We start from the raw sequence: 23,846 nt of genomic DNA on the forward strand, positions 1-23,846 counted from the left end.
GCAGGATTGCAGGGAATTGACTTGTCTTGATAGCAGTTGGAATCCTCCTAGGAGGGACCTTGATCCGTCATCTATGCACTGGTAACGTCTAGGTTAGAATACTGCAATGTTAAAATATCCATCTGCCTTTGAAGATGGTTCAGAAACTTCAGCTAGTGTAGTTTTCAGCAGCCACGTTGCTGACCAGGGCAAGATGGCTTGGGCATATTACACCAATCCTGGCCCAAATGCATTGGCTGCCAATTAAGTTTCCAGGCCCAATTCAAAGTGTGTGATGGCCTGGGATTCGGACTCGGATGCTGAACCTGAGGGATCCCAGCCTGCACATGATTCCCCGCCTCCAGAACCAGCTGAGCCGGGACTGGGGCATGAGCCTGAAGGGTCCTCACCTGTGCTGAATCCTCAGGTGCAGGCATCAGCTGAGTCTGCTCTGGCTCCTGAGGTGATGGAGGACCCATTGCCTGCAGGTGCTCCACTCTCAGCCCCATCAGAGGAAGCTGAGGTTGCCACTGGGTCCGGTAACCCTTCAGCCTCTCCTGAGCTGCAGAGGCTCAGGGCAGAGAGGCAGAGGGAACCAAGTTCCCGCAGGAGGAGTGCTCGCCTCCAGGCCAGGAGAGGCGAGTCACCAGAGGATCGGGGCCGCCCAATGCCTTGGGGCAGATAAAAGCCGGCCAGCCCCAGTCGCAAGTTGCGGGAGCAGCATTGTTGCGTTGCTAGTTCCTGCCTGAACCCTGTCCTGCTTTCCTGCCTGAGCTCCTGACCAGCCCTTGCTCCCTGCTTGCATGCCTGTTCCTGACTTCACCTGACTCCCTCCCCTGCACCCAGCTTCAGCTTCTACGGACTGCCTCTTTGCAGTCTTTGACCAGGGATTGGACTTGGACCTCACCTCTCGGGTAACCCACGGGACCAGCACAGTGTGCTAGTTTTGACCTCTGAAGCCTTAAATGGCTCAGGACTGCAATGCCTCAAGGACCACCTTTATATGAACCACCCTGGCCTCTGTGATCATCATCTGAGGCTCTTCTTTGTGCGTGTCCTCGAGAGGTCTGTAGGGCGGTAACATGAGAATGGGCCTTTTCTGTAGTGGCTCCCCCTTTGTGGAATGCTCTCCCCAGAGGAGGCTCACCTGGTGCGCTTGCTACCTATATTTAGGTGCCAGAGAGTCCTCTATAACCGGGCCTTTGACTTATTAAACTATCTATAGTCTTTTAAATTGTTTTCTTTTTCTGGGTTGGGGGGCGGGAATTGGTTCGTATCACTAACCAGCCTGGAAAGGTTGTCAAGGTGGACTTCTGCCAGGAACTACTGGAATCTGTCACTGCCCCTTGTGGTGAGACCCTGAACTGCTGGTGTCAGCCTTCTAAGACTGAAGTACAGGCGAACCACACGTTTAAGTGAACATGCATGTATTTGAAACACCATTGAAAAAGTCTGCAAACACCCTGTTCCGTGGCCCCCCTCCTTTTGTGACATTTTTGGGTCACAAAAATGTGCTTCTACTATGTTTGCCCTAATGTATACAATGCCCAGTGTTTATGCAGATTCTCCATTACTCACACTTCCTACAACATTCATTATTTGCTTCTCGTATTAATTTATTTTGTCCTCCACTGTGTCCACGCCTGCCATCTTAGGCATATGACGTAGACTGATTTCAAGTAGTATGTTGTGCAAAAAGTTTTGGTTGGAAACAGAAGTCGACTTAGCACTTTAGAACCTCAATCTAGTTTTGGTATTTTATACCAAGCATTAAAAGCACTTGAATTTGATTTAAGTGTTATTTTGCTTTGATAGGTACTAAAATGAAGAATTTCCAACTAAAAATTCTGAATGGATAATAAAGGCACAATACAACTTTATTTTTATATTCAAATTTTATATAAAAAGATTAACACTAATCATCTACCCTCATTTTCTTTAACAACGGCACATGAATGTTGCATTTTAAAAAAAGTAGTGAGACAGTCTCAGGACTGTAGGCAACATGGAAGCCACCCGTCCCAGGAAAACCAAGACAAAGTTGGCATTTGATATACAGAAGAGAAATTCTGGAGAAATGTTAAGCAAAAGTAACATTGATACTGCCAAATGTTAATTTTTTTGTTTTTGGTCATATTATACACTGCTTGAGAAGAGCCACAAAAACTCGGGTTAAAGGGGAAAAAGACAATGCTGGGCAGGCCATTTCGGGAGACGTGTTGAAAACCTACGTTTAAAGAATCAATTTGCAGAGCCACTCTCCTGCAGAGGAAGGTCCCACGGCCATTATGGGAGTCCCTGCCAGGTCTTGCAGGGTCCGTAACGGGATTCTTCTGCTACTCTAAATTCTACTTGAATTTTAAGGTGATCAGAGCGTTTAATCCAATAAAAGAATAAAGCCAAGGAAAGGAAAATAAATGTAAACCAAGTTTATTTTGCTTTTTAAGTAGTGTTCTTAAAGCACTACAGCATGGTAAACAATGTAATTAGTAGAAGTCATCTCAAAAGCCAGAATTCTTCTTTAATGAGCTTGTTAAAAAGATGCAGCCTAGTCTAACAGGATAAATATTTTAACCATTTCACTTCGAGTTAATGAAGGCTCACAAATGAGCAACACTCCTCATTGAGGAAAACAAAAAGCTGTTGTCGACAAAGCGACAGCACACACACAAAAACAAAAGAACTGTGTAAAAATAACTAACTGTACTGTGTTCCCATACTCTTTTTTCTCCAAGTTGCTTTACAATGGGATGATATGCACATGATCTTGCTGCAAACTTGCCATACAACTTGCAAATACCAGTAAGCCTAGCCTTGCCACTCAGCCCAAAAGCTGCTCATGTCTGATGCAGCACTCACCATCCTATACCTAACAATTAATCTGATGGACTATACTCATTTACCCTTTTCTTCTAGACTGCAGGACAGGCTAGTAAGAAAGTGTTCCCTAATTGGAAAAAAAAATCTGTGTTCTAACTGGAAAATGTATAATTTTGCAATAGACTTTACAAGTTATATGTTTTGCCTCTTTTACCCTTAGCCACAAAATGGGCATGAAGTGTTTTTTATTTATTTTTAAAATGCCTTAATTTCCAACTTCATGCAAATCTAAATAAAGATGACCAAAACAAAAAAGCTTAAACAATGGAAGGATATTTCACAGAAAATTTCTTATACAAAAACACATAAGAAAAAAGGGCCACTAGGTGACATCTTAAATTTACAAATTGGCATCATTTTGGTCAACAAATATCCAAGTCCTGTTTTCTTTTACAACAAAGCAGCTGTACAGAAAGAAAACAGTGCAACTGGTTATTTTTTAATCACACATTTCCTCAGGAATTTCATGTGGATTAAGGATGCCAGGGACAGACATCTGAAGTTTGTGTTTCTCCTCCTGAGCCTGTCGAAGAGCTGTCTCTCTTTCTTCCAGGAATAAGTCAGACGTGTCTTCACCTGCAAATTCCTGTGGGAATAAAGCAGATGAGAAAATCCATTATAATCCAAACAACCGGCAGAGATAATCAAAAGCTAGAAAGGCAGTTACGATGTAAAGTTCCAGAACTTGGATGGATGAGATAATTTTATGCAATGAAATAAAAACCACACTCAAGAGTACCCTTATTGGCATCTGCATGTTTGAAACAGAACAGTGACTTCACATGTTAGAAAGCAAATGCCACAATTAGTGCATATCCCCTTTTCATAACCTGATAGTTCTGCCCTTATATTTTTGGTCCTCCAACTCAATCATCCTCAAGTCTCCTGTTCCCTTAAGTATGGGCATTAGTCTCCCTGATGGTTGGAATTAGAAACTAAAGTTACCCTAGGACTTTAGAAGTTGGCTACCTTTAACAATATGACAAAATTCACAGCATCAATATTAGCAAATAAGAGAGCTTTTGTTTTGTAAAATCATCTAGCAACTGACTTGGCATACCAATGAATGGAGCATGACAGAAACTAGCAATACATAGGTCTCAGCAAAAAAAAAAGCCCCATGGTTTAGTCTACTTGAAGTCCCATATGTATTCAGAATAAGAGAGGGAATTCCAGACATACCTTTATCTGTACCAGGAAGTCCCTAAGGTGTTCCTTGAAAGCAGGAATATCCTGATTTAAACTGAAGAGTCCTGTTACAAACAGTTTAACCTGTGCACTGAAGTAATAAAAAAAAGAGACACACAGAGAAGAGCAATTAAGACCACTAGTATTTGCACTCAAGTTCTACTTAACCTTTTAATTCTAAACACACTTACTCTTGAAGATGAGGAAATGCAGATTTAAGGAGATTAGCAACGTACTCCTGAATAAACATTTGGTTGCTCACTGGATTTCCAGGGTTTAGAGGAGTACTTATTTTTCCTTCTTCTACTAAGTTGAACATGTATGCAAGAATTGATGCATGCATCGTCAAACCTGGTGAAAGCACACAAAGGAGAGAGAGTAATATTTAGATTAGAATGTATACAGCAACTGAACTCACCGTAGCTCAAGCCGTACAGGTCTTCCATCCCACTCCACAATTACTTACCAGCAGTGTGAGACGTGTCTGTTACAACAGAGAAAATGTGCTGAAGAATGTCACAGAAATAAGTCTGGTAAAAACTCTGGGCAGCAGCTTCTTCTTGTGCAACATTTTGTAAAAGTGTATAAAGGATCTGAAGGCCTAGAAGAAAGTACATGAAGCTATTCAAAATTTTAGTGCCTGTAGAAGTTATGCATTCTAGAAACCAAGTGAAGTACATCAAGTATATGAGCTACACAGAAGCAAGTAAGTTATTAGTCTGGGAATTCCACTTTTTAAATTAAATAATCACTCATGACTACCACGTTTAAAATGAATGGACACACTTGGAGTGTCCACTCCACCAAACCTGTTCTCAATAGAATTCCCGTAAATTATTGAGGGAAGCTTAAAATCAAGTTTCAAATCTGTTAGGTGGGTATATAGAACAGCCTCTTTTCAGAAATAGGTAAGAACAGACACCCCCAAACTTGGCCCTCCATATGTTTTGGGACTACAACTCCCATCATCCCTAGCCAACAGGACCAGTGGTCAGGGATGATGAGAATTGTAGTCCCAAAAAATATCTGGAGGGCCGAGTTTGGGGGTGCCTGGGTAAGAATCTACATGCCCACATGTTCTAGGCAGAGGAGGATAGTTCAGCACAATTAGCTGACTTACTCAAGCATAAGAGTTCAGAAAATTAGGATAAGTCACCTGTATCTGCAACGTTTCTCATTGTGTGCTTGAAAGCCCAAATGATAGAATCCAGTACTAGTTTGAACTGTGCAGGTGGGATGGCCAGGAATGCTGGGAAGCAATGGGAGTTTACTGCTTGTAGTAGCAAGAAAAAGTTTGTTCTGTGTTCAGGATATTCTTCAAAGTCCTAATGGCAGAGGAAGGAGCAAACAGAAAAAAATAATGCAAGTTACACAATATAGTCTGACCAAAACAAATTTTTAGAACTTCACATTACTTAAAAAAGCACCCCAAAGTAAAATAATCTAGGGCAGCAGCTGCACAACAGCCGCCACACTTGTTCAAGAGCCCAAACCTAATTTTGAAAGAAGTTTCAAAACAATTCAAATCATGGTTTGATTTACAAGTTTTCAGGACTAGTGTATACCTGAGGCAGACCAAAACTTTAAACTATGCTCCAGCCTAGTTTAATCTACACTTTTTAACAATGGTTAAAACAATTGTTTCCTTAAAGTTGCTTCCAGTGAATGACTGAATACAGCGAGAATTGAATAAGCGATGAAATGAATGGAGAACTTTCAGAACATTTCTTGCTCTGTTTGAAGTTCTGGTATGCTTATTCGGGCAAGATTTTCAGAGATAGGTATCCCTACATATATGTCAGGCTTAAGTATTTTGCCTTTACTTTTTACGGAAAGGCAACCAGTAAGTTTTTTATAAGGTTCCTTCTTAGATTTTATTTCCACCTCCAAGAAGAATAGCTCTAACAGCCACTACATGGCAAGCCTCTTCATGAGCAGCAGCCTATAAATGCTTCACACATACATTTACAAGGAACACTACAATTTCAAACAGAGACAACTGAATGTGGTTCACAGCAGTGAAAAAACTCGAAGCATTCCTGTTTGTTGCAGGACTTTGTGAATTACCTTATTGATCATATTTAACGTGCATTCAAAGACAGCATCAAATATCTGAGGTATTTCAGCAGTAATGTGTCCTCCCAGCTTGTTTACTATGATAGCCATTGTACTAAGCACTTCAGGCTCTCTGGCAGCTGGAACATTCCTCTGGTAATCAATAAGAACTGCATCCAGCAAAGGCGGAACAAAGTTTTCAGCTACCTAAAGAGAGAGAAACAGTTGTACTGTAACACAAGGTCTACTATACGTTTGAGTGTGCATTTGCCATTCATTGAGGTTGCTGACACTTGAGAAGTCCACTTACCATCTGAGGATCATTGGATCTGCTCACCCAGCCAGAAATTAGTTTTAAAGTTTCCCTTTTTACTGTTCTCATACTTCTGATCAGAGGTTGCTTCGTAACCATTTCTCCTGGAAGAGTTTGAGGTCAGTTACAACCCAGGAATACATACTTTGTAAAACAATTCAAAAATATTTTTACCCTCCCTTTCCACAGAATGTCCAAGGTAGCTACCCATCTAAAACAAACAAACAAACAAACAAACAAACAAACAAACAAACAAACAAACAACGGAAATATGGCAGATAAAATCCAGGGCAAAGAAAGCAGCTGTCAAAACCTTGTAAAAATCAATTTGAACTTTAAATTGACGTCTTAACTTAAGCAGAGGCTGGACTGTGTATTAGTTAGTTGAGATTCTTGCATTGCCGGGGGGGTTGGACTAGATGACCCTCAGGGTTCCTTCCAACTCTACAATTCTACCTCAGGGTAAAAGTTCTGACCCTTTTATTATAGGGGCTACCGGACGGCATATACCATCCTTGGTACAAATTCCACCTCCCTCCCCACTCCATCCTGTGAAGGCTTTCCTCAACACTGACTTTAACCATGGTTAATCTATTTTCAAACACAGAAACAAGAAAGAAAGAAAGAAAGAAAGAAAGAAAGAAAGAAAGAAAGAAAGAAAGAAAGAAAGAAAGAAAGACTAGTAGCAAGTTGTAGTAAGTTCTGTGACCGCACCATGCAAGGGTTCCCCTATCCCATCCATTCATTAAATTTAATCTTGTTTTAACCACCCTTTGCTTTTCAAACAACATAAACCATTCCATCACTTCATCCGTGTCTTTTACCCAAGCTATCGTATTTTTTGCTCTATTAGACACACCGGACCGTAAGACGCACCTCTTTTTTAGGGGAGGAAAACAAGAAATAAGAAAGCAACGCAAAGCCTCCTGAGCGAGGAGGGAGTGCTCCTCCCTCTTCGCTCAGAAGGCTTTGCGGGGCTATCCCTGAAGCCAGGAGAGCAAGCGGGATCGGTGCGCACCGATCCCTCTTGCCCTCCTGGCTTCAGCGAAAGCAAACCTCCTGCCTTTCCCCTCACCTCCCGCTAGAGCCGTGTGCTCTTTAAAGGGAGTGCGGCTCTTGGGGGCTTTTCTGGGAAGTGGGGGAAGGGACAGAGCCGCACGCTCTGTCCCTTCCCCCACCTCCCGCAAAAGCCAGGGATAGCAGCGCAAAGCCTCCGCAGGGCAGCGGGATGAAGGCTGCCTGCTGCCCTGTGGAGGCTTCGCGCCGCTAAGGCAGAAGCTAGAAGTTCTGGCTTCTGGGGTAGCCCGCGAAGCCTCTGCATACTCCAAATACTTATGTTAAAGCCAGTAATACTCACCGTTTGCCTGAATAGCTGCAGAAATGTTTTCACTGAGGCACTTGTACACATTCAGCATATCCAAGTAGATTCTGCCCAGCTGAATCACAAAGGGATGCCCAACAGCTTTACACGCCCGCACATTTGTTTTCAGAATGCTCCCCAATTGCTTAACAGTTTCAGAGTCCTTTAGGATATCAACGTTCTGTGGAACAGAAGTAAACCATGTATATATATTTCCTGCTACTTGATTCGGTATTTTATTCTATCATTTTTATCTGTGTTGCATGTCACCTGGAACACTACGTTAAAAAGAAATGTAATAACAGTAATAGTAATAAATTAATTCTCTTCCTCCTCCCTGGCCAGCATAAAAATAGTCTGCTGGTTTGGGGCGGGGGGGGGGGGGGAGAGAGCGAGCGAGCGAGAGAGAGAGAGAGAGAGAGAGAGAGAATTCCTTCCTCCACTCCCAGCGCAGAAATGGCAGGCTGATGAAGCCATGCTTTTTCTATTAATTCATTAATTACATTTGGATACCACCCTATACCAGTAGATCCCAGGATGGTTCTTCTATCAGCTGCATTTGTAACCTGCTCAAGTTTTTCTTTACTAGCCTGCATTTTGCTTAATAGGAGGATGGTAGCAGCTTGTAAGTTTGGGGCGGGGCAGTGCTTAAGAAGGCTGCCTTTAGCGAAATTAGCCGATGCCTCTCTCACACACATAGCAAATGTTTTCGTATTTCGCACCACATCTCCATAGAATTCCACCACAGAGTCTTGGAAGGCAGGTCAATCTCATTTCAGCACTGCCCACCAAAGGATCGTTCCAAATGATGTGCATAAAGCTAGTAATGACATGCTTCATCAGCCTTCTGTGAACTGGAAAAAAATATATATACTCCTTTTGTCCACTATGCTCTATGAAGGTTGCTACAATTTTGCTATGGCGAAGCAGAAACTGCAAGTTACATGAGGCCGAACGGTAAAACTGAAAGTAAAATTAATGTGTTTTAGACCCATACATGGAATGAAGTAGTTCGTGTAACTTTACACAACTCAGGGCAATAAAACCTTTGAAAATTGGGAGTAAATTTTTTGAAGCATCACTGATTTGGGTGACCACTGCCATGGCAGCCATTTTGTGGCTGGTCAAGCCTTCATGGCAGCCATTTTGTTGTGGCTCGCATGACACGCTCACATATGCAAGTGTCTCTGTAGGTTCAAAATAAAGGAAACCCAATAGAGAATATACTTACTTTTGTGGCCTGTTGAATTATGCTGTCCCATACTTGATTAGGGAGTAACATGTATTTCTCTATCAAATGCTCTTGTACTGTCTGGTCAGTCTGTGCTCCAATCATGTATCCAACTGCTTCGTAGAAAGTATGCACCTAGTTGAGGTATCAAATGTACCAAAACATATAGCTGAATATGCTAAAATATGGTAAGCCTATACATGCATTTTAGACTGGTATTTAAAACAGGTGCATTTATTTAAATTATCTGTTCAACGGTGAAGCTGCATATTCTTCTAAAACATGTGAATTATTGCTCAAAAATAAGTAGGGCCTTTTTAGGACAACCTAAAAACACAACTTAAAAGATTGACAAATAAATTTAGAGCACACATGAACTTAGGCCAACAGTGCACCAAGGAGTCAGATTTCCCACTATGGAACAAAGACCATCTACATTACTATGCAGAAAATTTGGCATTTATATAGCTAGCTAGATGTGAATGCTAAAGGACTATTTTGGGCAGAGGAGAACCTAACAGCAAATCAGCCAGTTGCAGCTTGCCACTGCTTTGTACCATGGACATGTGTCCCAAAGCTCCAAAACCACTGTTTTAAGTCCAAAAGTGCTCTTCTGTGGGTGCAAGAGCTTCTTCATATCCAAAACACCGACACAGAATTCATTCCAAGCTTTCTCCATACATCTTTCATTTTAAGTCAGGGGTAGAAAAACTATCAGCTCAAAGGCTGAACTTCCTTATAGGGGCTACATTATCAGTGGGCAGAGGCAAAATTGACAGAGCAACAGATGCGTCCACCCTCAGGCCCAAGGCTTCATATTCCTGTTTTTATAAAGTTGAGTGACATACCTGTTGTGGTTGAAGGTCACAAATGATTGTATTAATGTTGTTCAGGATCTCATCGATGAATGGCATGACCTCTCCCACCTGGACTTGAACAAAGTGTCTGCGGCATTTCTGCGCTATTTTTATAAAAGTATCGCAAGCCATGTCTTGGACACCATCGTGGGTTTCTATAGCAGAGCAAGAGAAAAGTTGTGAATACAAAAAAATTACTGTATACAACGTGCTGCTGTTTCTCAGGTTTCATCTTTCCACAGAAATCTTGCCAAAGTTGGCCTATTTCTCTTTCCTAAATTTAAGTAATATTTTGGTGTCTTCTACTGGGGCTTAAGGAAATGAAACTGGAACAGAGATGCTACTCAGAGTCTTGAGTAGCTTCTCAAAGTCCTATAATGTTAAGGTAGTCTAGGATCAAAAGCAGTTAACTATTTCAAAATTTAGATTGCAAGAAATATTTGTTACTGTGAAAACAAAGTGAGAATTCCAGATAAATTACCATGCATAAATTCAAACAGCTTGTTAACAACAGTCTTCAGAAATTTCCAGTGGGCTCTCAGAAACCTTGGATATTGCCCTACTATATACATTATATTGGATGCAATAATAGCTTTATTATCCTTCCCTCGCTTTTGCTCGCAAAGTCCCAGAAGGTCCTACAAAAGGAAAGAAAGAAACAAAGAAACAAAGAAAGAAAGAAAGAAAGAAGAATTATGGAGTTGCACTGTTAGAAGTTAAATTTGAAAGCATTTTTTCTATTTAGTTTGCAGCATCCAGAATATTTTACAGAACCTCTACAAAGTCCTCATTTTTCTTTTCAATAAATGCCTGCATTACCATAGAGGCTTCTCCTTTTCTCAAGTAGAAGGGAAGCACACTCTGGCCCCCAGTAAGGGGTGTGTTTTGATGGGGCTCTTTTGCATTATTACAATCTATTGCAAGTTGCCTTGAGGATCTTCCATCAAAAGGTGTTGTGCAAGTCTTAAAATAACTTTAGTTATTTTATTTGAACTGCCACTAGCATGTCTACATTTAAGTGTGTTGACGCCAAGACAATAATTGAGGCTGCATCAGCAACAGAAGCTGCATGTTACCTTTATGAAATCCCGCCTTCCCTGGAGTTAACTCTGGCCACTGGTAAGATTAGCATTCCCTAGAACTTTTGTTCAGATACTGCTTTTTAAAACAGACTATGTTGCACCTCTTTCTGGAAAATCTGGTTTGCTTCCCCCCAAGAGCTACTAACATTTCTCTATCCAGCTATATGCTATACATGATGCTGACTCTGAAGATGGTTTAGAAACTTCCAACTGCTGCAGAATTCAGCGGCCATATTTGAGCACATGACACCAATCCTGGCCCAAATGCACAGGCTGCCAATCAGTTTCCAGTCCCAATTCAAACCGCCGGTTTTGACCTATAAAGCCCGAAATGGCTCAGGACTGCAGTACCTCAAGGACCACCTCTCCACATACGCCACATATGAACCAACCCGGACACCGAGATAATCATTTCAAGCCCTTCTCTGTGTGCCTCCTCCACAAGAGGTCCAGAGGGTGGTAATATGAGAACGGGTCTTTTTTGCAGTAGCTACCCATTTGTGGAATACTTTCCCCGGTGAGGCTCACATGGCACATTTGTTACATATAGTTGCCAGGCAAAAACATTCTCTTTCTCCCAGGCCTTTGGCTAATTAATTGATGACCTTTTAAACTGTGTGGGGATGGGGTGGCTGGGTCGTGTTTTTGTTTGTTCCTATATTACATATTTTTGTGTTTTCATATTGTAAACTGCCCTGTGATCCTCAGATGAAGAGCAATGTAGAAACTTAATAAATACCTTTATTACTGTTACAAGAAACCTCTTCTCATCTTCTTCATGCATTGCCCCACTGATTGAGCCTATGGCCCAACACAGAGTGTTTAGATTTTTCCATGACCATTCGGTACCGTTTACTTGATTGTGAAGTTTCTCTGTCATTATTCGCTCAGTATCTGCGTAATCCAAATGGGTAAGGTAAACTAGAAAAAGAAAAATTGGTCATATATGAAAATGAGCATTACATATTTTCAGGGTTTCAGAGTAACATCTACGCTTAAGAAATATAGTTAATATTTAAAGATAAAAGTGCTGTACTGCTTGTATATTTAATTAATCACACACAGTTCATCCAAACATCACAATACTATACATTATTCAATACTGTAAGTGGGTATAGGTTTAAAGTAAGTGTTCACATAATTATATTTCACTATACAGTGGTACCTCTGGTTAAGAACTTAATTTGTTTCGGGGGTCCATTCTTAACCTGAGGTACCACTTTAGCTAATGAGGCCTTCTGCTGCCGCTGTGTCGCCGCAGCGCAATTTCTCTTCTCATCCTGAAGCAAAGTTCTTAACCCGAGGTACTATTTCTGGGTTAACGGAGTCTGTAACCTGAAGCGTCTGTAACCCGAGGTACCACTGTACAGCCATGTTATTATACGTAGTAAGGGCAACTAAAGGGTGCCCTGCAGTTCCCCTAAGGTTATGGGGCTCTCTGCCAGGTAAGGCATATTAAGCATGCATTAGCTAGATTTTTGTAAAAGCAATATAGGCCCTAGTTAGTCTCCCAGGCTTCTGTAGGCATTTGTGACCTAATTTTCCAAGCACAGGATGACCACCAAGACAGAGCTAATATCATAAAGACTTTATCTAATAAGGACTTCAGGCAGTACCTGAAATTAAAATCATAGTTGACAGAAGCATGTAGAACAAATCTGCATTAAATCGTTTACAAAGAGCCACAAGACACATTTATGGCCCTGGGATGATCATGGAGTTGCAGGCAACTATTATTTAACTTACCTAGTGTTTCTCTCATGTTTTTGTACAAATTGATAGAATCTGTGTCTTTCATGAATTCTCGGACAACTTCCCCTTGGTCATTTTCTACAACAAGCACTTCCTCTGGTTTTGCCATGCGGCTAACCATCAACAACCGCACCTGTATTTGAGGGGGGGGGGGGAGAGACAGAGAAACACACACAAATAAGTTTTTTCGTACAAGAATATTGCTAAATATCTTTACACTTATTTTTTTAACAAGCAGCAGGTGCACTCACCATGAGGCAGGCACACATTCCAATTAATGTCATCTGACTGCAGCAAGCAGGCTTCCTACCTTGTGACTTTATAAAGGACTGATATTGTTTTTATTTTAAGTGCCATGAACCATGAAAACCCACCTAATATTTTTCACAATACTAGGGGAAACCCAGCTGGATGGGCAGGGTATAAAAAATAAATTATTATTATTATTATTATTATTCAGAGAAATAAGCCCAAACTCTACGAGCTGAAGCAATGAACTCCTATGAAATGATTTTGGAACTGCTTCTGAATAAATCAAGCCACCAGACATTCAGAAGAATGATTAAGCCCAACTATGACAGATTATAAGCAAGTTGGAAGATTCCTATTACCTTAGACAGAACAGGAAGATAAAGTTGTCTCCGGGGAGGAACATCAAAATGCTGGGTCCCCGAAAGCAATGGCGAAGCAGATGTTGAAAATGGGCTCTCTCTATATAGTTCAGCAGCCAGGTGATTCCAGTACTCCAGACAAATCTTAAAGATTTCAGTTTCTTCAACTTCAGATACCAGCAGCATGTAATGAAGGGCCTAAAGCGAATTTATGGTGTTTACTTAATTGACATATGAAAGGGCTAAGCATATATAAAAACTGGCAACTTTAAGATCTGATCGGTTTTTGGTGGAGCATCTCAAAAATGCTTTTGACTAAGTTCTCAGCCCAAAAAAACACAAGTTCACATCCTTAGAATGAATACAAAAGGGCAACTGGCATTGTGTCAGCACTAAGTACTGACAGCAGGAGAAGAGCTCTTACTATTTCACAAGGTAAACGATTACCAGACTAGAAATGCTGGAGAACTCCCTTTGAGAACTGCACAGCCCGAACACAAATACTGGGACCAGGCCAACTGTGCAGCTGACAAAGGAGCTTACATTTGAGACACAATTTTACCCTGTCTACTAATCCAAGTTAAGTCTGCTCTCATGCTTTACTCAGTTCTTGACCCAACTTACTTTTCAGTAAAGACGATGAGATACAGAGGACACCAAAACAACACCACACACAAATAAGAAGCAAGCAAACTGGGAAAACTTACTTCCATTAATGTCTCCCTTAGATTTAAACGTTTTTCTATAAGTTGACCATGCTCTTTCAGAAAGGTACAGAGAAACAAACTGAGATTCTGGATGAAATTCTGTTCATCGTCTTTTCCATTGGAGTATGCAAGTCGAATATTGGTGTTCAAAGGAAGCATCTAAGAACAATAGAAGTCAAAATTATAATCTGGCAGTCATGTAAATGCCAATGGTGTCATCAACTACACACACTTTGGCCCGCTTCACTTTGGATTGCTGCTATAAATAGCTCCACTGAAATAAATGGGATTTCACCCCATGTGGACGTTTCTGAGCAACTTGGCATACGATCCACCGATAAGATTCATTAACTCCTCGAATGTTGCATACAGGGGGAAAAATACTGGGATTCCACAAGATTTACTTCCAATGAACAAGTTGTTGCCTGCACTGGAAATCTTGGTATCCAGTTGAAGGATTTGAGAGGAACCAACTGCTTCAGAGTAAGAACTGCCACCCACTCTAATATAAGTTTGGGAGGAGGAGGAGGAGAATTACCTGTTTCAGCTGCATCATCGTCAAGGTAAAGAGTGTGACAAACTGTTCCTCATACTGACTTACACTGACACCAGCAATCTCTGTGAGGCACTTCAAGGAGACATTTCGGAACATAGGGACATTTAAAAACTGTAAAAGAAAAAATATGCATAGAAGTTAGGTACTCACTTACTAGCTACAACCAGCACCCCATTTTCCTACTTAGTGGTTATTTAAGTAAAAGATAAAGGTACCCTTGACCATTAGGGTCCAGTCGTGGACGACTCTGGAGTTGCTCGCTCATCCGATGTTTGTCCGCAGACAGCTTCCGGGTCATGTGGCCAGCATGACTAAGCTGCTTCTAGCGAACCAGAGCAGCGCACAGAAACGCCGTTTACCTTCCCGCCAGAGTGGTACCTATTTATCTACTTGCACTTTGACGTGCTTTCGAACTGCTAGGTGGGCAGGAGCTGGGACCGAACAACGGGAGCTCACCCCGTTGTGGGGATTCGAACCGCGACCTTCTGATCGGCAAGTCCTAGGGCCTGTGGTTTAGACCACAGTACCACTATGTGGTTATTTAGTTTAGAGGAAATACTCACTTTGTATATTAGCGTGCTGATCAGCTTGGTCTCAAAAATATAGCCCAGTGGAATCCAGTTGAGGAATCGAAGCAAAGTTTCCAAAGTCGCATGAACAAGGGGAGCATTTTGAGAGTTTTCCTGTTAACAAAGCTACATATAAGCAAATGTGTCTTTATAATAATGTGACCATTTTACAAAGATTATATTGCAATAAAGCTTACCATCACAAATTGACACAGCTGAAATATCTGTGAGAACTCATTGCACATACTAGAAGAAATAGAGAGAGAAAATCAGCAACTAACAACCACAACAACAATTTTATTATTTGTACTCTGCCAATCTGAATGGGTTGCCCCAGCCACTCTGGGCGGTTTCTAACAAATAAAAAAACATAATAAAACATTAGATTAAAAAGCAATAAAAAGCAACATTAAAAGTTGCAATATAAAATGCCTCTACCATGTTTAATACGTCATACTACTGCAAAGACTTTTGTTACTACTTTTAGAGGTTTTGCAGGATAGCCCAAGCAAACACCAGCAGATTACAAAGTACCAATTCAAGCAAAGGCAAGAGCCTGCAGATATGTGCAGTAAGCCTGCAACTTACGTGCATTTAACTTGTGCATATTCAGCTTGCACGCTTGGCAAATAGTTAAATATCCAAGGGAAAACAGACTTTGGCAAACCCACCCACCATTGAACCCAATGCATTTTTGGACTATATACAATTTTGGCTTTAGGCACGATCCCTGGAACGTAACCCCCATGTAAGTTGTGGGCTTACTGTATTACTTCTGAAGTCTATCTTTTAAGAGCACAAGTTGCAAAATTGTTTTATTTCTACATCACAAACTTAGAGACATATAAGCTCTGTTTAGAGTTTAGGGAAAGAGGCAGTTGCAATATATTGCCTCCAAATACCTGCAAGGAAAGCTGGTGGATAAAACAGATGGGCAACAGCCCACTTAGGTACAGTATATTGGGGGGGGGGGGGCGGGAGAAACACTACTTGCCTGTCCTTTAAGTGTTTGGCTTTTACTTGAGTTATTTGTCCACTGGAAAAGTCAAACACCTCTTCACTAAGCAGTTTTAAGATCACCATGTTGTTCTGACAAAGGCTCTCACTTGTCCTGCTGGCCCCAACTATGTCACTGATGAATGTTGGCCAATGCTTTGGCCATTCTTGTTTTAGTATCTGCAAAGCATGAGAACCCCATGTGGTATAAGATTAGTTTTCTTCTGATAAAACCTTCATAACTAGTATTTTTAGGTCAGAGACAAAACTTACCTGAACAAGAATCATGTTTAACTTCCCTATGTATACTTTCTCTTTCTAGAGGAAACAAAGAAAAAAGAATTAGGGCCTGGTTTCACTTCATCAGAAAGGAGCCCACTTTCCAGTTCCCTAGAGAAATCTCACTTACTTCAACACATGATGGATCGGATGAAGTCTTGATAATTAAGCCAACAACGTATTTTTTGATACCTACAAAATATTTTTTAAAAGTTTGTAAACTATCAAACAACAAATCACTGATAAAACAGGATGTATCAAGGAATTATTAAAAGCCCCAAGTATACAGTGTCCCTGAGTAAAGCTGCCTGAATACATTAAGCCAGGAACAGGCAAACTTGGCCCTCCAGATGTTTTGGGACTACAACTCTCATCATCCCTAGCTAACAGGACCAGGGGTCAGGGATGATGGGAGTTGTAGTCCCAAAACACCTGGAGGGCCGAGTTTGCCTATGCCTGCATTAAGCAGTAATGGGATAAGAGAACAGATTATCCTATGGACTGATAATTGATTAAAGAACAGGAATAGGAATAACTAAACAATGAAGCCCCTCAAACATCTGCATTAGGAATGATGCCTTTACTTAAGTTCCTAAATTTTGTGGACTTAAGGGTTAAGCGAAGTAGCCAAGATTGTGGATTGCTTCAATTTTTTTATGATGATGATGAAACCCAATAGGACTCTAAAGAGCCATATCCAAATTGAGAGAGAGACAAATGCAGTTCAGTGTAAAGAGATACACATTGGCGCAAATATCCTAAATGCACACATACTGAAGGGGCCCAAACTCACAGCGACTAACGAAGAATGCTCTTGAGGTCATGGCGGATGGCACAATGAAATGTTGACCCAGTGTGCAGCAGCTGTGAAAAAGGTGAATTCTGTGCTTGGGACCATTAGGGAAAGGGATTGGGGTGGGGAGAAGGTGCCAATATTATACACCAGGACAGAAGTCAGCAACCTAAGGCCCATGGGCCGGAAGCAGCCCACGAGGGTCGCTTAACCGGCCCATGAGCCACCCCCGAACCGAGCCGCCCTCTCAGCAAGTCCCTGCGTGCTGCGCTAAACTGGTGTAGGGGGCTCTGAATGGGGACTCTCTTCTGCGGCTCCGGAAATCGCGCCTGCGCATACCCAGATGCCGGAAATCGCATCTGCGCATGCCCACGGCATCTGGGCATGCGCAGATGCGATTTCCGGCACTGCAGACATGCGCAGACGCGATTTCCGGCATCGTGCTGTGCCAATCTGGCCCATGGAGGATCTCCATGGGAGTGATCCGGCCCATGCCCGGGAAGCCTTGCCGACCCCTGCACTAGGAATACTGCCCTGCTTCTCTCATGCAATCCTAAGCCATGGTTTATTAAACAGTGGTTATTAAACCACCACTTAGCTTTATGTATGAACCCTGCCCTTGGGCTTAACTATAGTTAATGGCGAACAAGCTGCAACTTGAACTGTGGCTTGTTGTTGGCTTATAAACAGATGTAAAGTTCATTGGGTAAACTACGGTCAAACTGCTCTCATAAAATCAATTTCAGTTCCAGTGAAAGAAAATACTTTAGACTAGTAAATTCTTTATCTGTCAACTTAATTTTGGAATGGGTATCTCAAGCATGTCATCCTGCCCCAAGAGAGAAAATTAACCCATGAACTGAGAGCAAGAAAGAATTTTTTTGCAACAGACAATTTTCATACTGTCTGGTCAGATTTCATTTCATATATTATGATGAAAGAACATAGCTATTGTCTGCCTGTAATACATGGAAACCTGAGGAGAAGCCACCCCCTTCCCTGATATACAGGTTGACGTCTTCTGATATACCTTGCATTCAGGGAGTGGGAGAAAGGGGTGGTGGGAGGTGGGGAAACTATTCAATTTATTAGTTTAACACCAATTTAACCATCATGGTTTCCCATAAAGAATTCTGGGATTGCAGTTTAGCAAGGCTTTTGGATTTATTTTAAAAACTGTACCCAAGGATGGCTCCATGGAGCCTTCCGAACGGGCAGCAATGCAACATACTATACAGTGGTGCCTCGCAAGACGAAATTAATCCGTTCCGCGAGAGTCTTCGTCTAGCGGTTTTTTCGTCTTGCGAAGCAACCCTATTAGCGGCTTAACGGATTAGCGCTATTAGCGGTTTAGCGGCTATTAAAGGCTTAAAGGCTTAGGGGATTAGCTGCTAAAAGGCTATTAAAGGCTTAGCAGATTAGATAAAGGGGGGGAAAAGCGAAAAAAAAATCTCTAGACTCGCAAGACATTTTCATCTTGCGAAGCAAGCCCATAGGGGAATTCGTCCTGCGAAGCAACTCAAAAACGGAAAACCCTTTCGTCTAGCGGGTTTTCCGTCTTGCGAGGCATTCGTCTTGCGGGGCACCACTGTACCATGAACAGCAACAGATCAATACATACAACACTTGACATTTCATGCAGTCAAGACAGCCTTGAGGATCTCCCTTTCAGCAGGTTCCCCTGACCTTCAGAAGAGGCAGGAGTGGGGGATCACCTTCTGCCATAACCTTACTATGTGCTTCTTTTCGCTGAATCTTACACAAGTTATTTAAAATTTGCAAAGAATGAAGAAAAAAAGCCTAGAGTTGTTAGAAAGGGCAAAGCTGTATACAAAGCTTTCTCCAGTCCTTCGTTGTTCCAACTACCAACTACTGCTTCTGATTCTTTGCATTACAAGCAAGTCTAAATGAGCCCATCCTTTCCTCACAGGGTGGGGCTTACTCAAAAGACTGTCACTATGGAGCAAAACCTTCCTCAATTTGCAGAAATTCACACTTAAAATAACTAATAGTATTTATTTTCAGAGTGACAGCTGTCATGGCTTCTTTCTTCCAGCATACAATCCAAATATTTTGCTCTTCTCTTTTGCACTCACTTGTATCCAGTGCTGCCATTTCACTCATGCAATAAATGTCTGCTTGTGCAACAAAATTCACCCCCTACAATTCTCTCCAGGCCTTTATGCACCCTCAAAATATGCTTCAGAGGGCTGGGGGACCTTGGATGCTACCCATATTCACTGTGAAGACTAGTGCAATGCAGTTAGTTCTTCTATCATGCCCTCTGTAATGGGAACATGTTTCACAGCCCCCACTTTCCTTTTGAATTTCTCTGTTATGTAGTTTTTCGAATCTGACCTGAAAAGGTTATTTGATGAGGATAGTTTATTTTGATTTAAAATCGAAGATAATACATACTGTTGTTGCCCGATTTAAAATAAACTATCTATCTTGGTATTAGGTAAAGGACTACAAGCAAAATACAACAAATACCACACTTGAACTAATCTTACTTCACTATAAACTCCACGGTATCAAACCAATAATTCATCTAGTGTCTCCTTTTGCTGTTGGGAAGAGGAAGACATGGAGTGGACAAAGACCCACAATTGGTTTTGATTGGTGGGCAGGGGGGGCAAGCATTCCAGTGCAGAAGCAAGTAAGCGGTAAGAGACTTGCATTGACACCATGCACCCAGTGTATGAAATACCCTCAGGCACCAGGTGCATTTTGCAACTTGGCATGGCTTAATTGCAACCAAGAGTTGTATGGTTGCGTAATAGGGCGACTAGTGATGTGAGGTGAGAATATTCTCCACAAACTGTTAATTCTGATGTAATAACCAGTTTTACAACCCACATTTAAAAAATCTAGTAAATTCTAGCAGATTTTAATAATTTCTGAACTGGTGGTCATTGCAAAAACAACAAGGAGCAAGAGTATTGGGGCACCTACAAGACATATATAAGCTCAGATGGTCTATATCAGGGGCCAGCAAACTTTTTCAGCAGGGGGCCAGTCCACTGTCCCTCAGACTTTGAGGGGGGCCAGACTATTTTGGGGGGGGGAGGGGAATAAACGAATTCCTATGCAGACTAGGAATAATGCGGTGGGGGAAGGGCAGGCATAATATAATATAATATAATATAATAATAAAATAAAATAAAATAGTGTGCTTTAAGTGGGGTGGGGAAGGCTCCTCAACAGACAAGCTCACCCACCACCACGCTGCTCATCCTCCCACCGCCCCCCCAAACCACACACACAGAGACCCACAATCGCCCCACGGAGAAAATGTTGGCAAGTTCAGTATGAGAACGGCTGAGGTGAAGGAGGGATGGCGGCTCCAGAGAAGTGGCATCGGTGGGGGGGAGCTGGAAGAAGGGGTGAGGGGGGCGAGTAGTCTTCCTCCCCACCCACCCCAGCAGCTTTCTCGGTTTGCCGCCTGCCTCATTTGCCGAAGGGCTGGCGGTGGTGGCATGAAACGGGCTTCCTCCTCGCCAAGAGAAAGAGCTGTCACTGCCACCACTTCTTGTCAAGCGGGTAAGCAGAGTGAGCTTGTCTGCTCCGCTCTCTGGTCCACAGGAGCACCAGGGCAGCGGCAGCGATGGGAGGAAGATTATTATTATTACTACTACTATTTTCCCAATGGCCTGACTTGGAGGGAGAATAAGAGGCAAAAGGCTGGTGGGAAAGCAGAGAGAAAGAGAGAGAAGAGGATTTTTTCCCTTCCACCATCTAATTCCGCACACTCAGCTTCCGGGGACATAATACAATACTAATAATATCAATGATATCGGGGTAAGTAAGCAAGCAAAGCTGGCCGGGCCCTCTACCCGAAACAAGGAGTGGTGGGGCGTGTGGAGGCGGTGAGTGGTGCCACCCAGACCTACACCTTTTCTTCTTGTTGGAGCTGCCCGTCATGGCGCAGGGCTGCATGGTGGCAGCAGTGCCATTGTCATCGGAAGCCAGCTTGACTGCCCAAATGGAGTTTCCGCTGAAGTAAACCTGGCACAGCGTTTGATGCCAGAGCAGCTCGGCCTCTTCCTCCCATCGCTATCGCTGGCAGTCTCGGCTTCGTGGCGGGTTCTTAAATGGCCAGGCAGGCAGGATCTAGGACCCAGCCGGGCCTGATCAGGCCCAGTGACTGTAGTTTGCCGTCCCCTGGTCTATATAGCCTACTTCATGATATCCAGTAGACTCTATCCACAAAAGCTTTTTAGCAGATTTTATGACACTCTGTATTCTTGGACAGTGCCAAGGTACAGTGGCAAATTTAGGACTGTGCAAGCACTGGTTGTTGAGCCAGGGGGCACATTCTCAAAGCAGGGAAGGTAAGTGAGGCATCAGACTTTGGGAAGGAGATATGAGTCTCTGGTTGGTTGAGTTCACAATTCTGCTTTATTTTTAAAGAAGCTTTTTTTTGTTCTTAAGTTACATATTTTGTTCTTCCATTTTGTATTTTAATGTTGTAAACCACCCAGTGATCTTCGGATGAAGGGTGGCATATAAGTTTAATAAATAACAGTAATAATAACCGAGTTGGAAACACCTGTCTAGAAGGCAAGAGTGCATAGTAAGACTAAGCATGTGCTTGGTTTCTAGGCCCCATCGTTTGCTTGCAGGCCTAAGACTCAACTCTCATGTTCATCAATTCCTGATCTTTCACAATCCAGCCTTATTTATTTTTACATTTATATCCCATCTCCTGCCCCAAACAACTTTGGGAGGTACAGAGGTTCTCCCCCTCTCCACAGTATTTTCACAACAATCCTGTGAAGGTGGTTAGACTGTGTTGGGGGCTGGCCCAAGGTCACCCAGTCAGCTTCATGGTCAAATGGGAATTTAGACCCTAAAACTCTTAATGACAGTACACTGAACTCTTAGAAGTACCTCTCCATTTGCATACAATCGGCATGTGTGCAAGCGCTGACACATGCTCTGTTTTCACCACCACAAGGGGATGGGGGCTTACACACGTCCTGCAGAAACGTGTGGTGCATCAGAATGTAACCCCCGCATAAATGGGGAGTTGTCTGTACACCCTTCCCCAACGCAAATTACAATTTTCTTTAAAGCATAACATAAAATCAGAAAAACACAAATACCACACATTAATCAAAAGAACAGATGTAATAAAACTGCACCACATCTATCAGTACCAATTCATCAGTTGAATGAGTGGTATAGTAAATAGTAAAATTCTTGGTACTGGATTCAGAAACTAGCCTAAAAATGGACTTGCTAGGTAGGCTTTGGCAAGTAATTTTTTAAGACACAATTCTTACTCATGAATTTCGAGTATTAGTGATCTCTTTCATTGAGACTTTTCTATTATGTATAGTGCTTTCTGTATGCAAAAGCTGTGGGCATAATCCAGTTGGTACGTTAGCACTAAAGAAAAGGCTGGGGATCAAGTGAATGTGTTTGCTAATGGAAGAAGCTGCAAGGCAAATATCTGCAAAGTACCCCTTCCTTCTGCAGTGTCAACATCCCCCCAAATATCAGCTCCAGAGCATAAGGGAGTCTTCCGTAACAGGCTGGAAGATGGTTTAACCAACCAGGCTTCATCCATCAGCCAAAGCAGCAGCTGCGAGGGGACTACTTAAGATTACACAGTCCATTTAATTCCTATCTCAGCTCAAGAAGAAACTAAAGAGAGAATGTGATGTAATATTCATCCAATACTGAAAGACATTTAAACATACTTGTCATTTACTGGTTTTAAAACCAGGTTAAAAAGCCACACCAAAATTTCAAGTAATGCACGCCAATTTGCAGCAACCACCTTTTTAAGCCCTATTCTACACATTGACTCTACTCTGGTTTGCTTAATGTACAGCTGAAGCTCAGCTATTATGAATCATGACATCACATAAATCGATGCTCACCCTGACAGCTCGTATACCAGCTTTCCAGAGTCAGTATCACATACTTTGATGTTGCCACTTCTGCCAGTCCCAGCTTCAATTAAAGCAACCAGACCAAGTGCCAAAAGTTGACAGTGTGCAAGATTGCTAACTATGCTTAGCACTAGACAAGCAGTTCTTGGAATGGAACTGCAATCAGTTCCATTTAGCGCCACCTCTCATTCCTACAAGCTGCAAATACAGACACTCTAGAATCATTCCAGCAAATACAAACTCCATCAGCACTCTTACAAGAGTGCACCCTCCCCATCCTTCACAAGGCAATTTAATTCTCCAATAGTTCCATTCTTCCTTGTATCTGAAGGAGGAATTACTGGCCCAACAAAATGTGTTCCATCTGGAAGCAGCTATGCATGGCTCAGAAGTGGCCCTTAGCTTGGATCTCTGTGTTGTCAAAACATGTAACTCCTTTTTATCAAGGTTTTTATACATCAGTACATTTGTCAAGCATTGGAAATTCCCTTGCCAGTATGAAACAGCTGTCTAAACGTACTTTGCTTTGGTGAAAACAATGCTGTTTGCTCAAAACAGCAGTGCCAGGATTGGGGATAAATCAAGCAGCTATGCATTATAATTCACTGGCCAAACACAGCTGTTTTAAGTGTGGATTAGGAGCTTGATTGCCAATGAAATAAGCAGCTAAAAAATGGGGGGGGGGAGAGTGAGAAGAGGGTAGTTATATTGCATCAGGACAGTCATTTGAAGTTT

General features: G+C 42.2%; 1 protein-coding gene across 4 annotated transcripts in view; it reads right to left on the reverse strand.

Annotated features, from left to right (window-relative positions):
- Window positions 1-2,393: 2,393 nt before the first annotated feature.
- The window catches only part of XPO1 (exportin 1), a 34,172-nt gene continuing 12,719 nt past the window's right edge, over window positions 2,394-23,846 (reverse strand). For all 4 annotated transcript variants that reach the window (XM_081000881.1, XM_081000882.1, XM_081000883.1 and 1 more), the window contains 21 exons: window positions 16,546-16,607; window positions 16,410-16,454; window positions 16,135-16,316; window positions 15,338-15,386; window positions 15,135-15,254; window positions 14,554-14,682; window positions 14,016-14,174; window positions 13,309-13,506; window positions 12,692-12,830; window positions 11,685-11,866; window positions 10,345-10,501; window positions 9,855-10,018; window positions 9,007-9,141; window positions 7,773-7,956; window positions 6,413-6,519; window positions 6,115-6,309; window positions 5,204-5,372; window positions 4,514-4,648; window positions 4,239-4,398; window positions 4,042-4,138; window positions 2,394-3,445 (listed from right to left, as the gene is read on the reverse strand). In XM_081000881.1, the coding sequence (XP_080857007.1) occupies window positions 3,299-3,445; window positions 4,042-4,138; window positions 4,239-4,398; window positions 4,514-4,648; window positions 5,204-5,372; window positions 6,115-6,309; window positions 6,413-6,519; window positions 7,773-7,956; window positions 9,007-9,141; window positions 9,855-10,018; window positions 10,345-10,501; window positions 11,685-11,866; window positions 12,692-12,830; window positions 13,309-13,506; window positions 14,016-14,174; window positions 14,554-14,682; window positions 15,135-15,254; window positions 15,338-15,386; window positions 16,135-16,316; window positions 16,410-16,454; window positions 16,546-16,607 (2,915 nt within the window). In that variant the 3' untranslated portion in view covers window positions 2,394-3,298. The remainder of the gene's footprint in view (window positions 3,446-4,041; window positions 4,139-4,238; window positions 4,399-4,513; window positions 4,649-5,203; window positions 5,373-6,114; window positions 6,310-6,412; window positions 6,520-7,772; window positions 7,957-9,006; window positions 9,142-9,854; window positions 10,019-10,344; window positions 10,502-11,684; window positions 11,867-12,691; window positions 12,831-13,308; window positions 13,507-14,015; window positions 14,175-14,553; window positions 14,683-15,134; window positions 15,255-15,337; window positions 15,387-16,134; window positions 16,317-16,409; window positions 16,455-16,545; window positions 16,608-23,846) is intronic.

Source organism: Podarcis pityusensis, assembly GCF_964106645.2.
Source record: "Podarcis pityusensis genome assembly, chromosome: 3".
Classification (NCBI taxonomy): domain Eukaryota; kingdom Metazoa; phylum Chordata; class Lepidosauria; order Squamata; family Lacertidae; genus Podarcis; species Podarcis pityusensis.